Source organism: Equus quagga, chromosome 10 (genome assembly GCF_021613505.1).
Source record: "Equus quagga isolate Etosha38 chromosome 10, UCLA_HA_Equagga_1.0, whole genome shotgun sequence".
In the NCBI taxonomy this organism is placed as follows: Eukaryota; Metazoa; Chordata; class Mammalia; order Perissodactyla; family Equidae; genus Equus; species Equus quagga.
The window spans coordinates 64,259,598-64,280,004 of NC_060276.1; the positions used below are offsets into that span (position 1 = coordinate 64,259,598).

Here is a 20,407-nt window from a genome sequence, read left to right on the forward strand (position 1 = left end):
TTGGCCATATTTATATCTTCTTTTGAGAAATCTCTGTTCATGTCCTCTGCCCATTTTTTGATCGGGTTGTTTGTTTTTTTGTTGTTAAGCTGTGTGAGTTCTTTGTATATTATGGAGATTAACCCTTTTTCTGATAGTTTTTTAAAATATATTCTAGCTGCTAATCCTTTCTCAGATATGTGGTTTGAAAATATTTTCTCTCTGTAGCATGTTTTTTCATCCTCTTTAACAGCATCTTTCGCAGAGAAAAATTTTAATTTGATGAGGTCCAGTTTATCCATTTTTTTTCTTTTTATGAATCATGCTTTTGGTGTCAGGTCTAATAACTCTTTGCCTAACCCTTGATCCTGAACATCTTCTCCTATATTTTTTCCTAAAATTTTTGTAGTTTTCATTTTTACATTTAAGTATGCGATCCATCTTGAGTTAATTTTTATATGAGGTGTGAAGGTAAGTTCCAGGTTCATGGTTTTGGCTATGGATGTCCACTTGCTCCAGCACTGTTTGTTGAAAAGGCTATCTTTCTTAGAGAGTTCCTTTTGTGAAAAATCAGTTGGCTATACTTGTGTAGGTCTATTTCTGAGTTTTTGTTTCTGTTCCCTTGATATATGTGTCTGTCTCTTTATGAGTACCACCCTGCCTTGCTTATTATAGCTATATAGTAAATTTTATAATCAGGTAGAGTGATTGCTCACACTTTATTCTTTGTCTTAAAGATTGTTTTAACTATTCTAGTTCCTTTGTAGGTGTTTTTTTTCTTTTTGAGAAGCAAAATCTTTCTAAAACTGGCTGGTTGGTTTAACTCAATGTTCTTTGGAATCTTTGACAAATGAACGGTTTTATGATTTTATATTATTTTGTCTATTAGTAAATAATAAACAAGTCACATCAAACATGTAGTGTCTGACTAAATCTCATCATGAAATATTTTTTTTTGAGGAAGATTCGCTCTGAGCTAACTACTGTCAGTCCTCCTGTTTTTGCTGAGGAAGGCCCTGAGCTAACATCCGTGCCCATCTTCCTCTACTTTATATGTGGGACACCTATCACAGCATGGCTTTTGCCAAGCGGTGCCACGTCTGCACCCGGGATCCGAAGCGGCGAACCCCGGGCTGCTGAGAAGCGGAATGTGTGCACTTAAGTGCTGCGCCACTGGGCCGGCCCGGAAATAATATAATTTTAGGAATCATCATCATCAGGCCCAACTACCAAAATTTTATTTTCAGGTCTCTCACATTTTCTATGTACCTTTCCTTGTTAGTCTTCGTTTTTAAGTAAGTTGCCTAGTTAAAAAGACCTCTAAATGCCAAATTGAGAGTATTAACAGCATGACCCCTTTGTTTTCTTTAGATGGTGTTATCAGAAAAGGTTAGTCAACTGATGGAATGGACCAATAAAAGACCTGTAATAAGGATGAATGGAGACAAGTTTCGCCGCCTTGTTAAAGCCCCACCAAGAAACTACTCCGTTATTGTCATGTTCACTGCTCTCCAGCTTCATAGACAATGTGTCGTGTGCAAGTATGAACTTTCAACTACACTTTAAAATTAAATAACTCATAAGATTTTAAGCATTTCTCGATCTCAGAAGAACCAAATTAGTTCAGTGGTTACATACACAATACGTATACCATGGTTAGGATGTCTGTAGTAACACATATTACTGCTGCTCTTTTATAGTCATTTCTTGGTTGTCCATCTTAGTGGGGGGAGCAAAAAGCAGGGATAAAGTAGTGTGGTAGCCATCATAGGAATAATTTAAAAATCTGACAATCATCTTATAAATTGGTATCAACTTATATAAATGTATACCAATAGCATTGATGTAGTGTTTTATTATTTCTAAGTGCTTTCAACTTCATACTCTTGTTTTATCACAACAACCCCAGAAGGCAGGTAAAGCAGATATTCTTTCATTTTTGCTACAAACAGGTTCCAGAATTTTAACTGATCTACCCAAAGCTAGGGATATTTATTAATGCAAGAATGGTAGCCACATCCAAATCTGGAATTACAAGAGAACTTTTTTAGAAAACAAAGATGCGTGATTTAGAGATGTTTCTTTTTTCTAAATTATTTTCTAGTGATTGTAAAGCTTGAAAATGGAGAATAATCTCACTTAAACTTTCATCCAACAATGGTTTATTGATTTTATTTTACTGTTTCTGAATGATATTAGGAATCAAGATTGATATTTCTTTAAACAGAAGCACTATGGATAATTAAAAATAGTAGATACTAAAAAATAAAATAACTTTTGCTTTTTGGTGTTGTTTTAATTATATTTTTAGATCGGTATGTGATCTGGGAATTCACTTTTAATGAAATGACAAAGCCACCCTGCGAAGAACTTATTTAGTAAAATCTTGGAGGCTTTCCAAATTCTGACAGCCTAAGGCCCATGTGAAGGAATTGACAGCTTCTTTCAGAATAGTGTATTATGTTACCCTAAGCCTTGCTAACTCTTCCTAAAGGATTTTCTCCCTAGAGGTAGGAGATAGTCAAGGTATTTGGTCCCAGAGTGCTTATTTTTTTAGGCATATGCTGAATGTAAAAGTGAATAGGAGAAGGAAAAAGAATAGTAGGTGTTAACTATGAATAAACTTAAAATCTAGAATTACTCATAATTCAGTCAGTTCACTCACTAACAATCAAGAGTATACAAAAATGTGAGGGAACAAACACTAACTCCATAATTCTATATTAAATGCAAATTAATGAAATTCTTATTAACCTAAGTTTTTATTAGTATCTTACTTTCTACAAATTTAAATTTAAACAAATTTAAAATTAGCTCACATTTTCCTAAACTCATTCAAAATAAATATTAAGCAACAGCAGTGTGTGTAGTATTATGTATTTGGTGCTATCAGAATGAGAAATGTAAGAAAGATGTCCTACCCTTATCATCTGGCTAGGGAAATGAGCTCTACACCTGAAAATTTGGCTGGCAATATAAGGCAATTTATGAGTAAGTACCAAATGAATCATGTACATAATAAATACTGTAAAATTTCAGGAAGGGCATATGACAGGAGTGGTTAGGGTTGGCCTAATGGAGAAGATAGAACTTGTTCTAAGGCTAGACAGATGGATCAGATTTAGATAGGTGTAGCATATTCTGGTTAGAAGCAGTGATGTGTGCAAGGATACAAAGATAGGAGTAAATAAGGTGCTGGAATTAAGAGATCCTATTTGAGATCTGAGTAGTAAGGCTACATAAAAGCTAGATGCATTGTTTGGAACTAGATGATAAAGAACCTTGAATAACCAGTGAAAGAGCTTAGAGACCATTCTGAAAGTACTAGAAAAGCAACAATGGTTTTGAGAAGAGCAAGAGTTTCAAAATATGGTAATTTAGGAAGACTGTGTAAGAAAGATTGGAGGGGGAGAAACTAGAGCTGGTATTTTAATATTCTAATGTCAGGTATTAAGGATCTGACTTTAGATGATAGCAATGAAAATAAATGGGAGGGGATGGAGTTAAAAAATAATCACAAATGAAGAATTATCAGATCTTGGAAACTGAAAGCATACGGGTGGTAAAGGAAAAGTCAAACATGACTTCAGATTTCAATTAATCTCAATTCCCTAGATTCTTCTTATCTTTTACCCTAATAATTCATCCGGCTGTATTTTTATTTAAGTAGCATTTTGTACTTTGGATTTTTTTAATGGATTAATATTATAGTCTACTTTCTCTGGAAAAATACTTTACCCTTGTCTTTGAACTCCTAGAAGTAAATTAGGGTATTAAAATTGTTGTAGATTTCACAAGGTTGTTAACTATCATAATCTTAATTTAAAAAAAAATTGTTGTAGAGACTATTAGCTGGATTTTTCCAGCGACTACTGAAAGAGCTTTGAGAAAAGAAAACAGGCACAAACTATGAAGCGGAGGCAGGTAATTACTACTTTCTGTTGAAATCCCCAACAGTTGGGATTAGGCTTCTTTTGTGCCAAAACAATGGCAGTGTTTTCCAAGGTTTGTCCTAACCCTCTCAGTAGTGCCTGATATGCTTGTCTTTTTTTTTTTTTTTTAATATTTACCCCATTGTAAAAACTGCTCTTGTTTCTTTGGATCTGTTTTCCTGCTGATGAACTAGATTGCTTTAAAAAATGTTTTATATGTTATCTTCAAAAATCATATTGCATCCAGGCAAGCTGATGAAGAATTCCAGATCCTGGCAAACTCCTGGCGATACTCCAGTGCATTTACCAACAGGATATTTTTTGCTATGGTGGATTTTGATGAAGGTTCTGATGTATTTCAGATGGTAAGATCTTTGGTTTATTCTATTAAGTAGGAATAGGTAAACTGGATAAAGTGGAATACATCTTTTCCCATGGCCACAAGAAGTTAAATAGGACTTGTCTTATGTAAAATCTAGAATACTTAGTGAAATAGAAACTAAACTTCAGCTAACCATGAAATGTAATGGTCAGCGCTAACCTTTTAGAATATGGAAATTGGGTAGTAATCAAGTAATTTTATATATGTTTTTTATTGTAGTATAATATACATAAAAAATTACCATTTTAGCCATTTTGGTTTTTTGTGTTTTTTTTTTTAAAGATTGGCACCTAGGCTAACAACTGTTGCCAATCTTCCTTTTTTTTTTTTTTAAGGATTGGCACCTGGGCTAACAACTGTTGCCAATTTTTTTTTCTTTCTCTTTTCTGCTTTATTTCCCAAACCCCTCCTCCCCACTCCCCCAACCCCCCACCCCCACCCCGGTACATAGTTGTATATCTTAGTTGCAGGTCCTTCTAGTTGTGGGATGTGGGACGCCGCCTCAATGTGGCCTGACAAGCGGTGCCATGTCCGCGCCCAGGATCCAAACCCTGGGCCGCCGCAGTGGAGCGCGTGAACTTAACCACTCGGCCACGGAGCCAGCCCCATTTAGCCATTTTGAAGTGTACAGTTTATCAAGTAACTTTGTAAATCACAGCATAAATCCCGCCATTATGCCACCATTATGTAATATTGAAGTTCTTAGTATAGCTAGGCACCTGTGTTTACCCCCTTGCTTCTTGTCTTAGTGGAAAAGCTCCTTCATCTTGTTCAAAGCTTAAGCCTTTTTCTGTGCCCTAGATCCCATACCCACCCGCTCTATCAATCATGACCTCTCTCACTTGTATTTTTTTAATTAAGACTATTTTTTTAGAGCATTTTATAGGTTCACAGCAGAATTGAGGGGTAGATAAGAGATTTCCCATATACTCCCTGCCCTTACACATGGAGAGCCTCCCGCTTTATCAGCATTCCCAACCAGGGTGCTACATTTGTTACAGTTGATGAACCTACATTGACTCATGATAATCACCCAAGGTACATAGTTTACATTACAGTTCACTCTTGGTCATATACATTCTACTGGTTTGGACAAATGTATAATGACATGTATCTGTTAACATGGTATCACAAAGAGTATTTTTACCGCCCTGAAAATCCTCTGTACTCTGCCAATTCATCCCTCCCCTCTAATCTTTGTTAATCACTGATCTTTTTACTATCTCCAGTTTTGCCTTTTCCAGAATGCCATATAGTGGGAATCATACAGTATGTAGACTTTTCAGATTGACTTATTTCACTTAGTAATACGCATTTAAAGTTCCTCCGTGTCTTTTCAGGGCTTGATAGCGCGTTTCTTTTAAATGCTGAATAATATTCCATTGTCTAGATGTACCAGAGTTTCTTTATCCATCCACATACTGAGGGACATCTTGGTTGCTTCCAAGTTTTGGCAATTATGAGTAAAGCTGCTGTAAACATCGGTGTGCAGGTTTTTGTGCAGACATAAGTTTTCAGCTCCTTTGAGTAAATATCAAGGGGCACGATTGCTGGATCATATGGTAAGAGTATGTTTAGATTTGTAAGAAACTGCCAAAATATCTTCCAGAGTTGCTGTATCATTTTGCATTCCCAGCAGCAAAGAATGAGAGTTCCTATTGCTCCACATCCTCAGCATTGGATGTTGTCAGTGTTCTGCAATTTGGCCATTCTAATAGGTGTTTAGTGGTATCTTGTTCTGATCTACGTTTCCCTGATGAATTATGATATGGAGCATCTTTTCAAATGCTTATTTGCCATCTGTATATCTTCTTTGGTGAGACGTCTGTTAGGGTCTTGTGCCCCCCCCGCCTTTTTTTTTTGCTGAGGAAGATGAGCCCTGAGCTAACATCTGCCGCCAATCCTCCTCTTTTTGCTGAGGAAGATTGGCCCTGAGCTAACATTCGTGCCTATCTTCCTCTGTATATGTGGGATGCCTGCCACAGCATGCCTTGATAAGCAGTGCGTAGGTCCGCACCAAGGATCTGAACTAGCGAACCCTGGGCCACTGAAGCAGAATGTGTGAACTTAACTGCTGTGCCACAGAGCTGGCCCCCAATCTTCCTCTATTTTATATGTGGGTCACTGCCACAGCATGTCTGACGAGTGGTGTAAGTCCGTACCCGGGAACACGGGCCACTGAAGCGAGGCACACTGAACTCAACCACTAGGCCACAGGGCCAGACCCCATTGGGTCCCTTTTTAAATCAGATTGTTCTCTTATTGTTGAGTTTTAAGAGTTCTTTTTATATTTTAGATAATAATCATTTATCAGAAATGTCTTTTGCAAATTTTTTCTCCCATTCTGTGGCTTGTCATCTCGCTCTCTTGACTTTGTCTTTCATAGAGCAGAAGTTTTTAATTAAGTACAACTTATCAATTATGTCTGTCATGGGTTGTGTCTTTAGTGTTTTATCTAAAAAGTCATCACTGTATGCAAAGTCATCTAGATTTTCTCCTATGTTATCTTCTAGGAGTTTTATATTTTTCCCTTTTGCATTTAGGTCTATGATCCATTTTGAGTTAATTTTTGAGAAAAGTGTAAGATCCATGTCTAGATTAGGTGTTTTTTGTTTGTTTGTTTTTTTACTCATGGATGTCCAGTTTTGACACCATTTGTTGAAATGACTATCCTTTCTCCATTTAACTGCCTTTTCTTTTTTGTCAAATATCAGTTGGCTATATTTATGTGGGTCTATTTCTGGGCTCTCTATTCCTTTCCATTGATCTGTTCGTCTTTTCTTTGCCAATACCACACTGTCTTGATTACTTGTAGCCTGAAGTTGGATAGTGTCAGTCCTCCAACTTTGTTCTCCTTCAATATTGTGTTTGCTATTCTGGGTTTGCCTCTTCATATAAACTTTTTTTTTTTTTTTAAAGATTTTATTTTTTCCTTTTTCTCCCCAAAGCCCCCCGGTACGTAGTTGTGTATTCTTTGTTGTGGGTTCTTCTAGTTGTGGCATGTGGGACGCTGCCTCAGCGTGGTCTGATGAGCAGTGCCATGTCCGCGCCCAGGATTTGAACTAACGAAACACTGGGCCGCCTGCAGTGGAGCGCGCGAACTTAACCACTCGGCCACGGGGCCAGCCCCTCTTCATATAAACTTTTGAATCAGTTTGTCAATACCCACAAAATTACTTGCTCAGATTTTGTTTGGGATAGCACTGAATCTATAGATGAAGTTAGAAGAACTGGGATCTTGACAATATTGAGTCTTCTTCTCCATGAACGTGGAATATCTCTGCATTTCTTTAGTTCTTTGATTTCTTTCATCACAGTTTTGTAGTTTTCCACATATAGATCTTGTACATGTTTTCCCGAATTTATATCTAAGCATTTCATTTTTGAGGATGGTAATGTAAATGATGTGTTTTTAATTTCAAATTTCTCTTGTTCATTGCTGGTATATAAGAAAGCAATTGACTTTTGTATATTAACGTCGTATCCTGCAACCTTGCGATAATCCCTTGTTAGTTTCAGAAGTTATCTTGGTTTATTTTTTCAGAGCTTCTAAATAGATGATCATGTCATCTGTGAACAAAAACAGCTTTATTTCTTCCTTCCCAATCTATATGCTTTTTATTTCCTTTTCTTGTCTTATTGCATTAACTAGAAATTCCAGTATGATGTTGAAAAGGAGTAGTGAGAGGGGACATCCTTGTACCTGATCTTAGTGGGATAGCTTCGAGTTTCTCATTATTGAGTATGATGTTAGCTGTAGGATTTTTGTAGATATTCTTTATCAAGTTGAGCAAGTTCTGTCTACTCCTTGTTTACTGAGAGTTTTTATCATGAATAGGTTTGGATTTTGTCAAATGCTTTTCCTGAACCTATTGAAATGATCATGTGGGGTTTTTTTAGCCTATTGATGTGATGGATAACATTAATTAACTTTTGAGTGTTGAACCAGCCTTGCATACTTGTGATAAATCCTACTTGGTCATGGTGTATAATTCTTTTTATGTGTTGTTGATTTCATTTGCTAATTTTGTTTTCTTAGGATTGGCAGCTGAGCTAACATCTGTTGCCAATCTTTTTTTTTTCTTCTCCCCAAAGCCCCCCAGTACATAGTTGTACATTCTACTTGTAGGTCCTTCTGGTTGTGCTATATGGGACACTGCCCCAGCATGGCTTGATGAACGGTGCCATGTCTGTGCCCAGAATCCGAACCAGTGAAACCCTGGGCCAGCAAAGTGGCATGCAGGAACTCAACCACTCGTCCATGGGGCCAGCCCTTAATTTTTTTGTTATATGAGTACAGCACGTGAGATATTTATTATATAGACATACACAAGAGGGAGTATATTGCAACACTGTTTTATATTGGACTTTTTTTTATTGAGGTTATGATAGTTTGCAACACTGTGAAATTTCAATTGTACGTTATTCCTTGTCAGTCACCATACAGATGCACCCCTTCACCCTTTGTGCCCACCCCCCAGCCTCCTTCCCCCTGGTAACTGCTAAGCAATTCTCTTTGTGCATGTGTTTGTTTGTCTTCCACATTTGAATGGGATCATACAGTGTTTATCTTTCTCTGTCTGGCTTATTTCACTTAACATAAAACCTTCAAGGTCCATCCATGTTGTTGCAAGTGGGATGATTTTTTCTTTTTTTTATGGCTGAGTAGTACTCCATTGTATATGTATAACACATCTTCTTTATCCAGTCATCAGTTGATGGACACTTGAGTTGCTTCCACATCTTGGCTGTTGTGAATAATGCTGCAGTGAACATAGGGGTGCATAAGTCTCTTTGAATTGTTGATTTCATGTTCTTTGGATAAATACCCAGTAGTGGGATACTGTGTTATTTCTATTTTTAATGTTTTGAAAAATATTCATACTGTTTTCCATAGTGGCTGCACCAGTTTGCATTCCCACCAGCAGTGTATGAAGGTTCTCTTTTCAACAGTCCATTTTCTGATAGCCCCTTATTTCCTTAGACTAAGCCAATTCTGTCCCTTTCCTCTTCCCCTTCTAAGTTATCATCATCACATCTTATTCCATCTTGTGTTGTGAGTGTGTGGTTAAAATGACAAGATTATTTTTGGTATTTTCCTTTCCTTTATTTTTAATGTTATAATTGTTTGCTAACCTGTTCTGATAGAGATCTGTGATTTTCTGATTTTGTCTGTTTATCTCCTTGATCGGAGTTTTGTAATCCCTTTCTTTTTTTCAGGTGTGAGGGCCTTCTTGAGGGTTTCTTGTTGGGGGGTGTCTTGTGGCGATGAACTCCCTTAACTTTTGTTTATCTGGGAAAGTTTTTATTTCTGCATCATATCTGAAGGATATTTTCACTGGATAGACTATTCTTGGCTGAAAGTTTTTGTCTGTCAGAATTTTGAATCTATCGTTCCACTCTCTCCCAGCCTGTAAGGTTTCTGCTGAGAAATCTGCTGAAAGCCTGATAGGGGTTCCTTTGTTAGTTATTTTCTTCTGCCCTTAATATTTATTCTATGTCATTGACTTTTGCCAGCTTTACTGCTATATGCCTTGGAGAAGGTCTTTTTTTTACAGTCATATAATTTGGAGATCTATTGGCTTCTGTCACATATATTTCCAGCTTCTTCCCCAGGTTTGGGAAGTTCTCAGCTATTATTTCTTTGAACAAGCTTTCTGCTCCATTCTCCTTCTCTTCTCCCTCTTGAATACCTGTAATCCTTATGTTGCATTTCGTAGTTGAGTTGGATATTTCTCAGAGAATTTCTTTACTTCTTTTTAGTCTTAGTTCTCTCTATCTGAAGCCTTTCTATATTTCTGCACTCCAGACTGCTAACTGTCGTCCATAATAGCAGCTCTATTTTGCAGGGATTCCAGGTTTTTCTTTGTCTCATCCATTATGTTTTTCATCTCCAACGTTTCTGATTGGTTCTTCTTTATAGTTTCAATCTCTTGTGAAGTAGCTCATGAACTTGATGAATTGTCTATCTGCATTCTCTTTTAACTTGTTGAGTTTTTTAATGATAGCTGTTTTGAATTCTGTGTCATTTAGATTATAGATTTCTGTGTCTTCAGGATTAATTTCTGGGTACTTGTCATTTTCTGTTCTGGAGATTTAATATATTTTTTCATACTGATTGATGGTATGGATTTGTGCCTCCACATAGAGAATTTGATCACAGCTTCCACCTGCTGCCACTGTGGTGGAGGGGGCAGGAGCTGTGTAATCTGAGCCCACCAGAATCCCTGTCAGCTGTGCCTGTTTGAGCCTGGGCCACTCTGGGATTTCAGCGGCCCTGTGGGGTCTCCCAGCAACTGGGAGAACAATGACTCAGGGGCTCCAGGCTGCTGCCACCTGCTCCCACAGTCCCTCCTAGATGTGCTCCCCCCTTCAGGACTGCAGCGGTACTATGGGCATTTGTTGCACCTGGGAGCTTATTCACCTGGACTTACAGCTCTGCTGCCATCTGGTCCTAGGTTGTACCAGCTGTTATGCTTGGCAGATGTGGCCTCCCCAATGGATCTGAGACAAAGCCGCTCTCTGGGACCATGGCAGGGTTGTGGACTCTCATACGAGTCAAGAGAGTGATCACACAGGGGCTCAGGGCTGCTGCTGCCTGCTCCCACAGTCCCGCCAAGTCACACTCCCTCTTTTGGGGCCGCTCTGGTACTGGGGACATTTGCGGCAGCCAAGGACACTTTCACCTAGGCCGCATGTACGCCACTGTCTGCTCCTAGGTCGCACCAGCCTTTGTGCTTGATAGTCAGGGCCTCCCCACTGGGTCTGAACCAGAGCTGGTCCCTGGGACTGCAGTGGCTTTGTGGGCTTTCCCACTGGACCAAAGAGCAAAACACAGGGGCTCAGGGCTGCTGTCCCGTTTCCACAGTCCTGCCAAGACACACACCCACCCTCAGGGCCGCAGTGGTGCTATGAGCGCTTCAGCAGTCATACATGGGTACCGGCCTCCCTAGGGGCCAGAGAGTTCTTACCTATCTCCACCACCTCCCTGGGGGTAGTCCATCTACCTTCAGATATATATTACCACAGGTCTCTCAGGCGTCCTAGGGTGCTGTGTGGGTATCCTCTGCTATCAATGAATGTCCATTTAGTTGTAGTTCGAAGGGGGAGAGACAAAGGGAACAGCTCACTCCACCATGTTGCTGACATCATTCTGCTGATTTGCTAATATTTTGTTTAAAATTCTTGCATCTATGTTCATTAGAGATACTGGTCTGTAGTTTTCTTTTCTTGTAATGTCTTGTTCTGGTTTTGGTATTAGGGTAATGCTGGCTTCATAGATTGAGTTGGAATTAATCCCTCTGCTTTATCCTCTAAAAGAGATTGTAGAGATTGGTATAATTTCTTCCTTATATGTTTGGTAGAATTCACCATTGAACTCATCTGAGCCTGATAGTTTGTTTTGGAAAGTTACTATTATTGATTCAATTTCTTCAATAGATAAGGCCTATTCACATTGTCTGTCTCTTCAAATTGTCTTGCAAAGAATTGATCCATTTCGTCTAGGTTATCATATTTGTGGGTGTACAGTTCGTTTTCTTTTGTTATCCTTTTAATGTTCATGAGATCTGTAGTGATATCCCCTCTTTCATTTCTGATATTACTAACTTGTATCTTCTCTCTTTTCTTAGTTAGCTTGGCTATAGGCTTATCAATTTTATTGATCTCTCTAAAAAACGAGTTTTTGGTTTCATTGATTTTATTCTCTATTGATTTTCTGTTTTCAATTTCATTAATTTCTGCCCTAATTCTTATTATTTATTCTACTAATTTTGGATTTAATTTGTTCTTTTTCTGGTTTCCTTAGGTGGAAACTTGGATTGTTGCTTTTTCATCTCTTTTTTTCTTATACACGCATTCAGTGCTATGAATTTCACTCTAACCATTGCTTTTGCTGTGTCCCACAGATTTTGATGTGTTTCCGTTTTTTTTTCTTTTGTGAGGAAGAGTCGCTCTGAGCTAACATCTGTTGCCAATCCTCTTTTTTTTTTCCCTTGAGGAAGATTAGCCCTGAGCTAACATGCATGCCAGTCCTCCCCCACTTTTTGTATGTGGGATGCCTCTACAGCATGGCTGATGAGTGGAGTAGGTCTGAACCCAGGTTCTGAACCTGTGAACCCCCCAGGCTGTCCAAGTGGAGCCTGTAGAACTTGAACCACTCAGCCACAGGGCCAGCCCCCAGTGTGTTTCCATTTTTATTTAGTTGAAAATATTTTTAAATTTTTTTGAAATTTCTTCTTTGACTCCACGTGTTAAATATAAATGTGTTGTTTACATATTTTGGGATTTTCCAGTTATCTTTCTGTTATTGATTTCTAGTTTAATTCCATTCTGGTCTGAGGGCAGACATCATATGATTTCTGTTCTTTAAATTTGTTAAGGCATGTTTTATGGCCCAGAATGTAGTCTATCTTGGTGAATGTTCCATGTGAGCTTGAGAATAATGTGTGTTTTGCTGTTTTAGATGAAGTAGTCTATAGATGTCAATTATATCCAGTTGACAGATAGTGTTATTGCATTCAACTATGTCCTTAGTGATTTTTTTGCCTGCTAGATCTGTCTGTTGGGTGTTGAAGTCTCTAACTATCATAGTAGATTCATCTGTTTCTCCTTGCAAATCTATTAGTTTTTACCTCACATAGTTTGACATTCTGTTGTTAGGTCCATACATGTTAAGGACTGTTATGTCTCTTGGAGAACTGACCCCCTTATTATCGTGTAGTGCTCTTTTTTATCCTTGATAACTTTCCTTCATTTGAGTCTGCTTTGTCTGAAATTAATATAGCTGCTTCTACTTTCTTTTGATTAGTGTTAGCATGGTATATTTTCCTCCATCTGTTTTCTTTTAATCTATATGTGTCTTTCTATTTAAAGTGGGTTTCTTGTGGACAACATATACTTGTGGTTTTAAATGAGCATTATATATGATTCTGTTTTCTCTCTTTAGCATATTGGTTATACTTTTCTTTACATTGTTTACTGGTTACCCTAGAGTTTGCAATGTACATTTACAGGTAATCCATGTCCACTTTCAAGTAACACTATGCCACTTCATGGGTAGTGTGAGTACTTTATAGTAACAAAATAATCCTAATCCCCCAACCTCCATCCCTTGTATCATTTCTGTCTTTCATTTCACTTATATATAAGCATACATACACACACACACACAATTGAATACGTTGTTGGTATTATTTTGAACAAACTGTCTGTTAGATTAATTGAGAATAAGAAAAATAAAAGTTATTTTACCTTCATTTGTTCCTTCTTCAATGCTTTCCCTTACTTTATGTAGATCCAAGTTTGTGACCTATATTATTTTTCTTCTCTCTAAAGAACTTCTTTTAACATTTCTCAGAAGAAATTCCCACAATTCTTTTTGTCTGAGAAAGTCTTTTTCTCCTTCACTTTTGAAGAATAATTTCACAAGATATAGAATCCTAAGTTGGTGGTGTTTCTCTCAATTTTAAATATTTCTCTCCATTCTTTTTGCCTGCATGGTTTCTGAAGAGAAGTTGGATGCAATTCTTATCTCTCTTCCTCTATAGGTAAGGTCTTTTATTCCTTTGTCTTCTTTCAGAGTTTTTTCTTTATCTTTGATTTTCTGTAGTGTAAGAGTTACATGCCTGGTTACAGTTTTATTGGCATTTATCCTGGTTGATGTTCTCAGAGCTTCCTGCATCTGTGATTTGGAGTCTAATGTTAATTTGGGAATATTCTCAGTCATTGCTGTTTTAAATATTTCTTCTGTTTCTTTCTCTCTTTCTTCTCCTGGTATTCCTATAACGTGTATGTTACACCTTTTATAGTTGGCCCACAGTCCTTGGATATTTTGTTGTTTTTTTCATCTTTGTTCTCTTAGCTTTTTGAGTTTTGAGGATTCCATGGATATATCCTGTAGCTTGGAGGTTCTTTCCTCAGCCGTGTCCAGTGTACTGAGTGCATCAAAGGCATTCTTCATTTCTGTTTTTCATCTCTGGCATTTCTTTTAGATTTTTTTCTTAGGGTTTCCATCTTTCTGTTTACATTGCCCATCTGGTTTTGCATCCTGTCTACTTTATCCATTAGAACCATTAGCATATTAATCATAGTTTTTTAAATTCCCGATCTGATAATTCCAACATTCCTGCCATGTCTGGTTCTGATTATTTGCTCTGTGTCTTCAAATTGTGTTTTTTTGGCTTTTGGTGTGCCTCATTATTTTTTCTTCATAGCCAGATATGATGTACTGGGTGAAAAGAACTGCTGCAAATTGGCCTTTAGTAATGTGGTGGTGAGGTGTGAGGGGAGGGGAACGTTCTATAGTCCTATGATTAGGTCTCAGTCTTTTAGTGAGCCTATGCCTCTGGACAGTGAACTTCAGAGAGCTTTTCAGTTTTTTTATCCCCTCTTAGGGTGACAGGATTTCTGGAGTGGGCTAGAGTTGAGTATTTCCCTTCTTCCAGGTCAGTTAGACTTTGATAATACCCCAGCAGGTTATGCTCTGGTTAACTAGTTTCCCCTGAAGGCAAGCCTTCTTAATAAGAAGAGAGTGCTCTGGGATATTTCAAAATGGTTCCTTTTCCCCTCCCCACTGCCAGAAGCATGAGAGGATTTTTCTCCAGTATTTACTGTGGGAACCTAGTCAAGTTCCTGGAGGTAAATCTCACAGTATTGTATGGGGCCCCCTATGATTGTGTACCCCTGGAGTTTTTAATTCTCAGAGTTGTCCATGCTGAACCTCCACCAATTCTTCAGTTACAGGTCAGGTTTTCCTACTCTGGCAATTGTTCCTGAGGCAATTTCCACTTCTGAGTCCCTCCTCAGATAAGCCATGACTCCCTATATTCACCTGTCTGTCTCTCCAATCTCGGGGGCAGTCGTTTGTGTCCTCCCCTCTCTTAAGGATCCAAGAAGAGTTGTTGATTTTTCAGTCAGCTTTACTTGTTACAATGGAGTGGCAACTTCCAAGCTCCTTACATGTAAAACCGGAAATCATAACTTTCAACTGTGTCTTTAACTTCAGCCTCTGTACTAGTTCTTTCCTCTTTGCATATAAGGGGACATAGATTCGATCTTGTCTGTTTATAAATGTATCCAACTCATATATTTGGGCATATTTTACTCAATAATTTAATAAAACATGGAAGATTTGGGTATAACTTCTTGCTGTACATCTTTACATGAATGACTTCCTAATCCAAAAATTTATTCTATCCCCCCCAAAAAAAATTCATTCTGTCCCACCTGAAACTCTTCTCTCTCTCACTTCCACTCAAACTTGGGCCTTTTGTGTTTTATATCATTAGTGATACTTCTTTGTCATTTTTTTCTTCTTCTACAACATCCTTCATAGTCATACCCTCTTTACATTGCAAGACCCTCATCTTCTCTCATTTGAACTAATGCAGTAGGCTTTTAACTGGTTCACTTACCATTCATATAGTATTCTGTCCATATTGTCTGCTATAACAGTTCCCAGAGTTTTTTCTGGAGGGTATTAATAAGAATACTTGGGGAAAAATTAAATTTGGGTAACCTTAGTTTAAACAAAATTAAGTTTCATTTTTTACTTCATGGTATGAAGAACTATGAAGGGTCTGAGCTTTTACTTGACTTGCAAGCTAACAAGGTAGCCTGACACAGTTTCGTAGATCCTGGCAGAAGACATGACATTCTTGAGTCAGAGTTAAAGGACTTTATTACTCACAGCAACAACAGGACAATGGGTTGCATTATGGGAGAGAATTTGGGAACCCAAATCTTCTATAAAGGGTGGTAAGCATGCCTGCTTTTTGCTTTGGAGGGAGACTCTATCCCTGTATTCTGAGGCTATACAAACATCTTTGAGAAGATCATCCAGAGCAGAGGGAGGCAGTGCCTCTGCTTGCAAGATGTGTAGAATCATGAGAATGCCATAGAGAATGGTTTCCCAACAGAGGACTTCTCATAGACTTTAACATGCTGATATGTGTTCTACCTTCCATTCCAACAGTGGGCTGTATTATGCAGAATTTCCAAAATTATTGGACCATTTAATAGAGCATTGTGGCTAGCTTCTATGGAACACACATTTAGAAATAGTGGCATGTAGACTAGGGCTAAAATTCCTTCGTCTTCCTCACTTCATGCACTCTTTAATCCAAACACATAACCACCTTTCCCATAATTATGTCATGCACTGTCTTATTTTTCTTATTTTTTCTACTTTCCTTATTTTTCTATTATACATGTATCCACATTCTGTCTTATAGTAAAATTAGCCCTATAGTTGTTTAACAGTCCCTCTTAGAATATAGTTACTAGGGATCGACCCCTTGGCCAAGTGTTTAAGTTTGTGCGCTCTGCTTTGGCAGCCCAGGGTTTTGCCAGTTTGAATCCTGGGTGTGGACATGGCACTGCTCATCAAGCCATGCTGAGGCGGCATCCCACATACCACAACTAGAAGGACCCACAACTAAAAACACACAACTATGTACCAGGGGGCTTTGGAAGAAAAAGGAAAAATAAAATCTTTAAAAAAAAAAAAGAATATAGTTACTTACTTAGGGGCAGAGCCAACATCCTGTAGCTATCAGTGCTGAGCACATAATGGATATTCAGTAAATGTTGAAGAAATGGCTTAATGACATTTTACAGTATGTCGTTGTGCTAGTCATATTCCAGTCTCACACAGCTCCATAAATCAAAATCAGTATATTTATAAAATATGCTACAACCTAAAAGCATTTAGGCCTTACTAAACCAAAGGAGATAATTTCTAGAGTTTAAGAAATTGCTTTCTCATTCTCTGCTATTCAAGCTGGGATTATTTTGGAAATTAAAAATTATAATTCCATTTATTGTAGCAAGATACACATAAAGAATTTCTGTTAGTGATTTATAAAAATACAAAACAAATTTTCTTCTACATCAAATAGCTTTTAATATTGTCGACGAAAATAATCCATAACCAATCTATAAATGAAAATTTGGGTGAGTTTATTCTGAGCTGAAATCTGAGGACCATGGCCCAGGGCCTGTCTACCCGAAGGAAGAAAGGGCACCAAAGAAGTGGGGTGCACAGAGTGGTTGTATACCCCCAAACAGGGTGTTTCACATATGATTGAAATGTCCCTTTTACAGTAGTCGTGAGACTGCTCTGTCGGCACAGCAATTGATAGAAACAGCAGGTAGGTCTGCTGTCTTGATGGACACAGCAGGGTGGCAGGTCTGTTGTCTGGAGCTGGGTGGTCACAGGTGAGCACAGCAATCAGTTCCTAGCCTAAGGAAAGATGCTTATCCCTCAGGAAATGCCAATGTTGGGGGAAGTTGCACCTTTATCTTAAGGCCATTTGTTCTTGCCATAGGAAATGTTTAAAGCAGATATACAATGCATGCTTGGTGCTATGTCAGGCCCTTTTGAAAAAAACAAAGTCAGGCCGAATTAGGTTTACACCAAATGACTTCCTCACATACTCCAGTATCTCCTGTTGCCTGCCATTTCTATTTGTCATTGTTTTGGAAATTAAAAATTATAATTCCATTTATTGTAGCAAGATACACATAAAGAATTTCTCTTAGTGATTTATAAAAATACAAAACAAATTTTCTTCTACATCAAATAGCTTTTAATATCGATGCCCATTTTAGAGCTATATTTAGAGTTAGCAGTATAAGGATGGTTGTGTGTCCATCTGTGGAAGAAATTCAAATCTTTCTCCAAATAACAGTATCATATGCCACAGTATATAAAACCTAAGCATAGATGAAAAGTGATACCTACCAAAAATAGTGCATCTTATTTTGGCTCATTAATGTCCAAGGATTTTCGAAGCCTACAAGATTTTTTAAAATTTTTTAATTGTGGGAAAATATACATAACATAAAATGTACTGTCTTAGGGCCCAGCCCTCTTTTTGCTTGAGGAAGATTGTTGCTGAGCTCACATCTGTGCCAGTTTTCCTCTATTTTGTACGTGGGGTGCCACCACAGCATGCCTTGCTGAGCAGTGTGTAAGTCCACACCCGGGATCCAAACTTGCGAACCCTGGGTCGCCCAAGTAGAGCACACAAACTTAATCACTACGCCACTGGGCTGGCCCCTCTATTTTTAATTTTTTTTTTAGGAACCTCCATACTGTTTTCTGTAGCAGCTACACCATTTTACATTCCCACCAACAGTGCACAGGGATTCCAGTTTCTCTACACCCTCACCAACACTGATTTTCTGGTTTGTTGTTTTGTTTTTGTTTTTTTAATAGTAGCCATCCTAATGGGTGTGAGGTGGTGTCTCATTGTGGTTTTGATTTGTATTTCCCTAATGGTGAGTGATGTAGAACATCTTTTCCTGTGCTTGTTTGGCCATTTGTATATCTTTTTTGAAGAAATGTCTATTCAAATCCTTTGCCCAGTTTTTGATCAGTTTGGTTTTTTGTTGTGGTTGACTTGTAGGAGTTCTTTATATATTCTGGATATTAACCACTTATCAGATATATGATTTGCAGATATTTTCTCCCATTCCATAGAATGCATTTTCACTCTGTTGTGTCTTTAGCCTACAAGATATTTTTAAAGAGCTATTTGGTATAAAGATGTTATGGTAGTAATCATGGAAATAAAAATTACAATAATGGTGATATACAATATTTACCCATTAGATCAACTTTTGGTAAGAATGTGAAGAAACAGATACTTTCCCTACATTGATGGGTAGAAGTATAAATTTGTAGAGCCACTTTGGAAGGCAATTTGGCTGTATCCATTTTAATTTAAGATGTTTCTGCCCTACGACCTAATAATTCCAATTCTGGAGAAACACTCACATGTATACAGGGAGATATGTACATGGCAACATTATTTTTAATTGGAAAAAGGAAAAAACCTAAAAGTCCAACAATAGCATAATTACTTAGTAAACTGTGAGAGTGAGGTTTATATATATGTACTATCATGGATAGATCTCTCAAACATGATTGAATAAAAAAAGCAAACTGCAGAATAATACAGTCGATACACCATTTGTGTTGAAATAAAGCAGATACAGGGCCAGGCCTAGTGGTTAAGTTTGGCATGCTCTGCTTTGGCGTCCTGGGTTTGGTTACCAGGTGCAGACCTATACCATTTGTCTGTCGGTGGCAATGATGTAGTGGCACCTCATATACAAAAAGAGGAAGACTGGCAACATACCTTAGCTCAAAGCAAATCTTCCTCACCAAAAAAAAGAAAGAAAGAAAGAAAGCAGTATTATGTTTTCTGTTGGTACATAAACATGTATATGAATAAATTCAGAAAGGTCTAGAAATGGTAACAGTGGCTGCCAGAATGGACTGAGATTGGTCCTTATAACCCTGCAAGTTTTTTTAAAATTTCATAAGGGAAATGGATTCATGTATTACCTAGTTTTTCTAGACATATTTTTTTTTAAAGTTCAGAGGCGGTAAAGCCAAACAAACATTGAAGACTTTGGCCTAAAATTTGGGCAGCAGTTTGGTGGAGTAAACACTGTCCAGGGTCTGGTTCTTAGCTTTGCAGACTCAGAAATTGAGTGTTAACAGTGTAGCTGGAATTTATCTAGCTCTAGAGACTTTGTGCACACTCACCAAACCATCATAATCCACGGACATGGGTGACCAAAGGGCTGCTCCATTTATTCATTGATTCAATATATTATACCGCCAAAGAGACCAAAATAATCATATCCACTAATCAGTATACCCTTTCCCCTTATGGAAAAGTCTGAAAAATTACTGTTAGAAGGGTTTTAAATATAAAATCAAAGCAAGGGAGTTGGATTATTTTATTGGCTGATGTCTTTAAGTTATAATTGTCTTACACAAGTCAATCTCCACTATAGAGTACCTGCTTAGGGAACCCGAGTGTTTGCATCTGTTAGTCAGCATCTTCTCCCTGGACTTAGTCAGACTTTCTGTTTTCCACAAGTACACTTATATCATGTCAAGAAAGATATAATGCACATGAGTCAGTCATAGTTTATTTACCTTAGCAATTCTGTTGTCTTTTTAAGCATACCAGGGTCTCATGATAGAGAATACAGAAATGTGATGCTTATCAGTAAACATTTATGAACTTTTTAGAATTGACTATTTCTGCATATGACTACCATTTGGTATTGGTTTTCACTGCGATTTTAGAGC

The 20,407-nt window shown here is 37.8% G+C and overlaps 1 protein-coding gene across 2 annotated transcripts in view; it reads left to right on the top strand.

Annotated features, from left to right (window-relative positions):
* Window positions 1–20,407, top strand: part of MAGT1 (magnesium transporter 1) — a 44,701-nt gene that overhangs the window by 9,711 nt on the left and 14,583 nt on the right. For both annotated transcript variants that reach the window (XM_046673460.1, XM_046673461.1), the window contains 2 exons: window positions 1,351–1,520; window positions 4,159–4,276. In XM_046673460.1, the coding sequence (XP_046529416.1) occupies window positions 1,351–1,520; window positions 4,159–4,276 (288 nt within the window). The remainder of the gene's footprint in view (window positions 1–1,350; window positions 1,521–4,158; window positions 4,277–20,407) is intronic.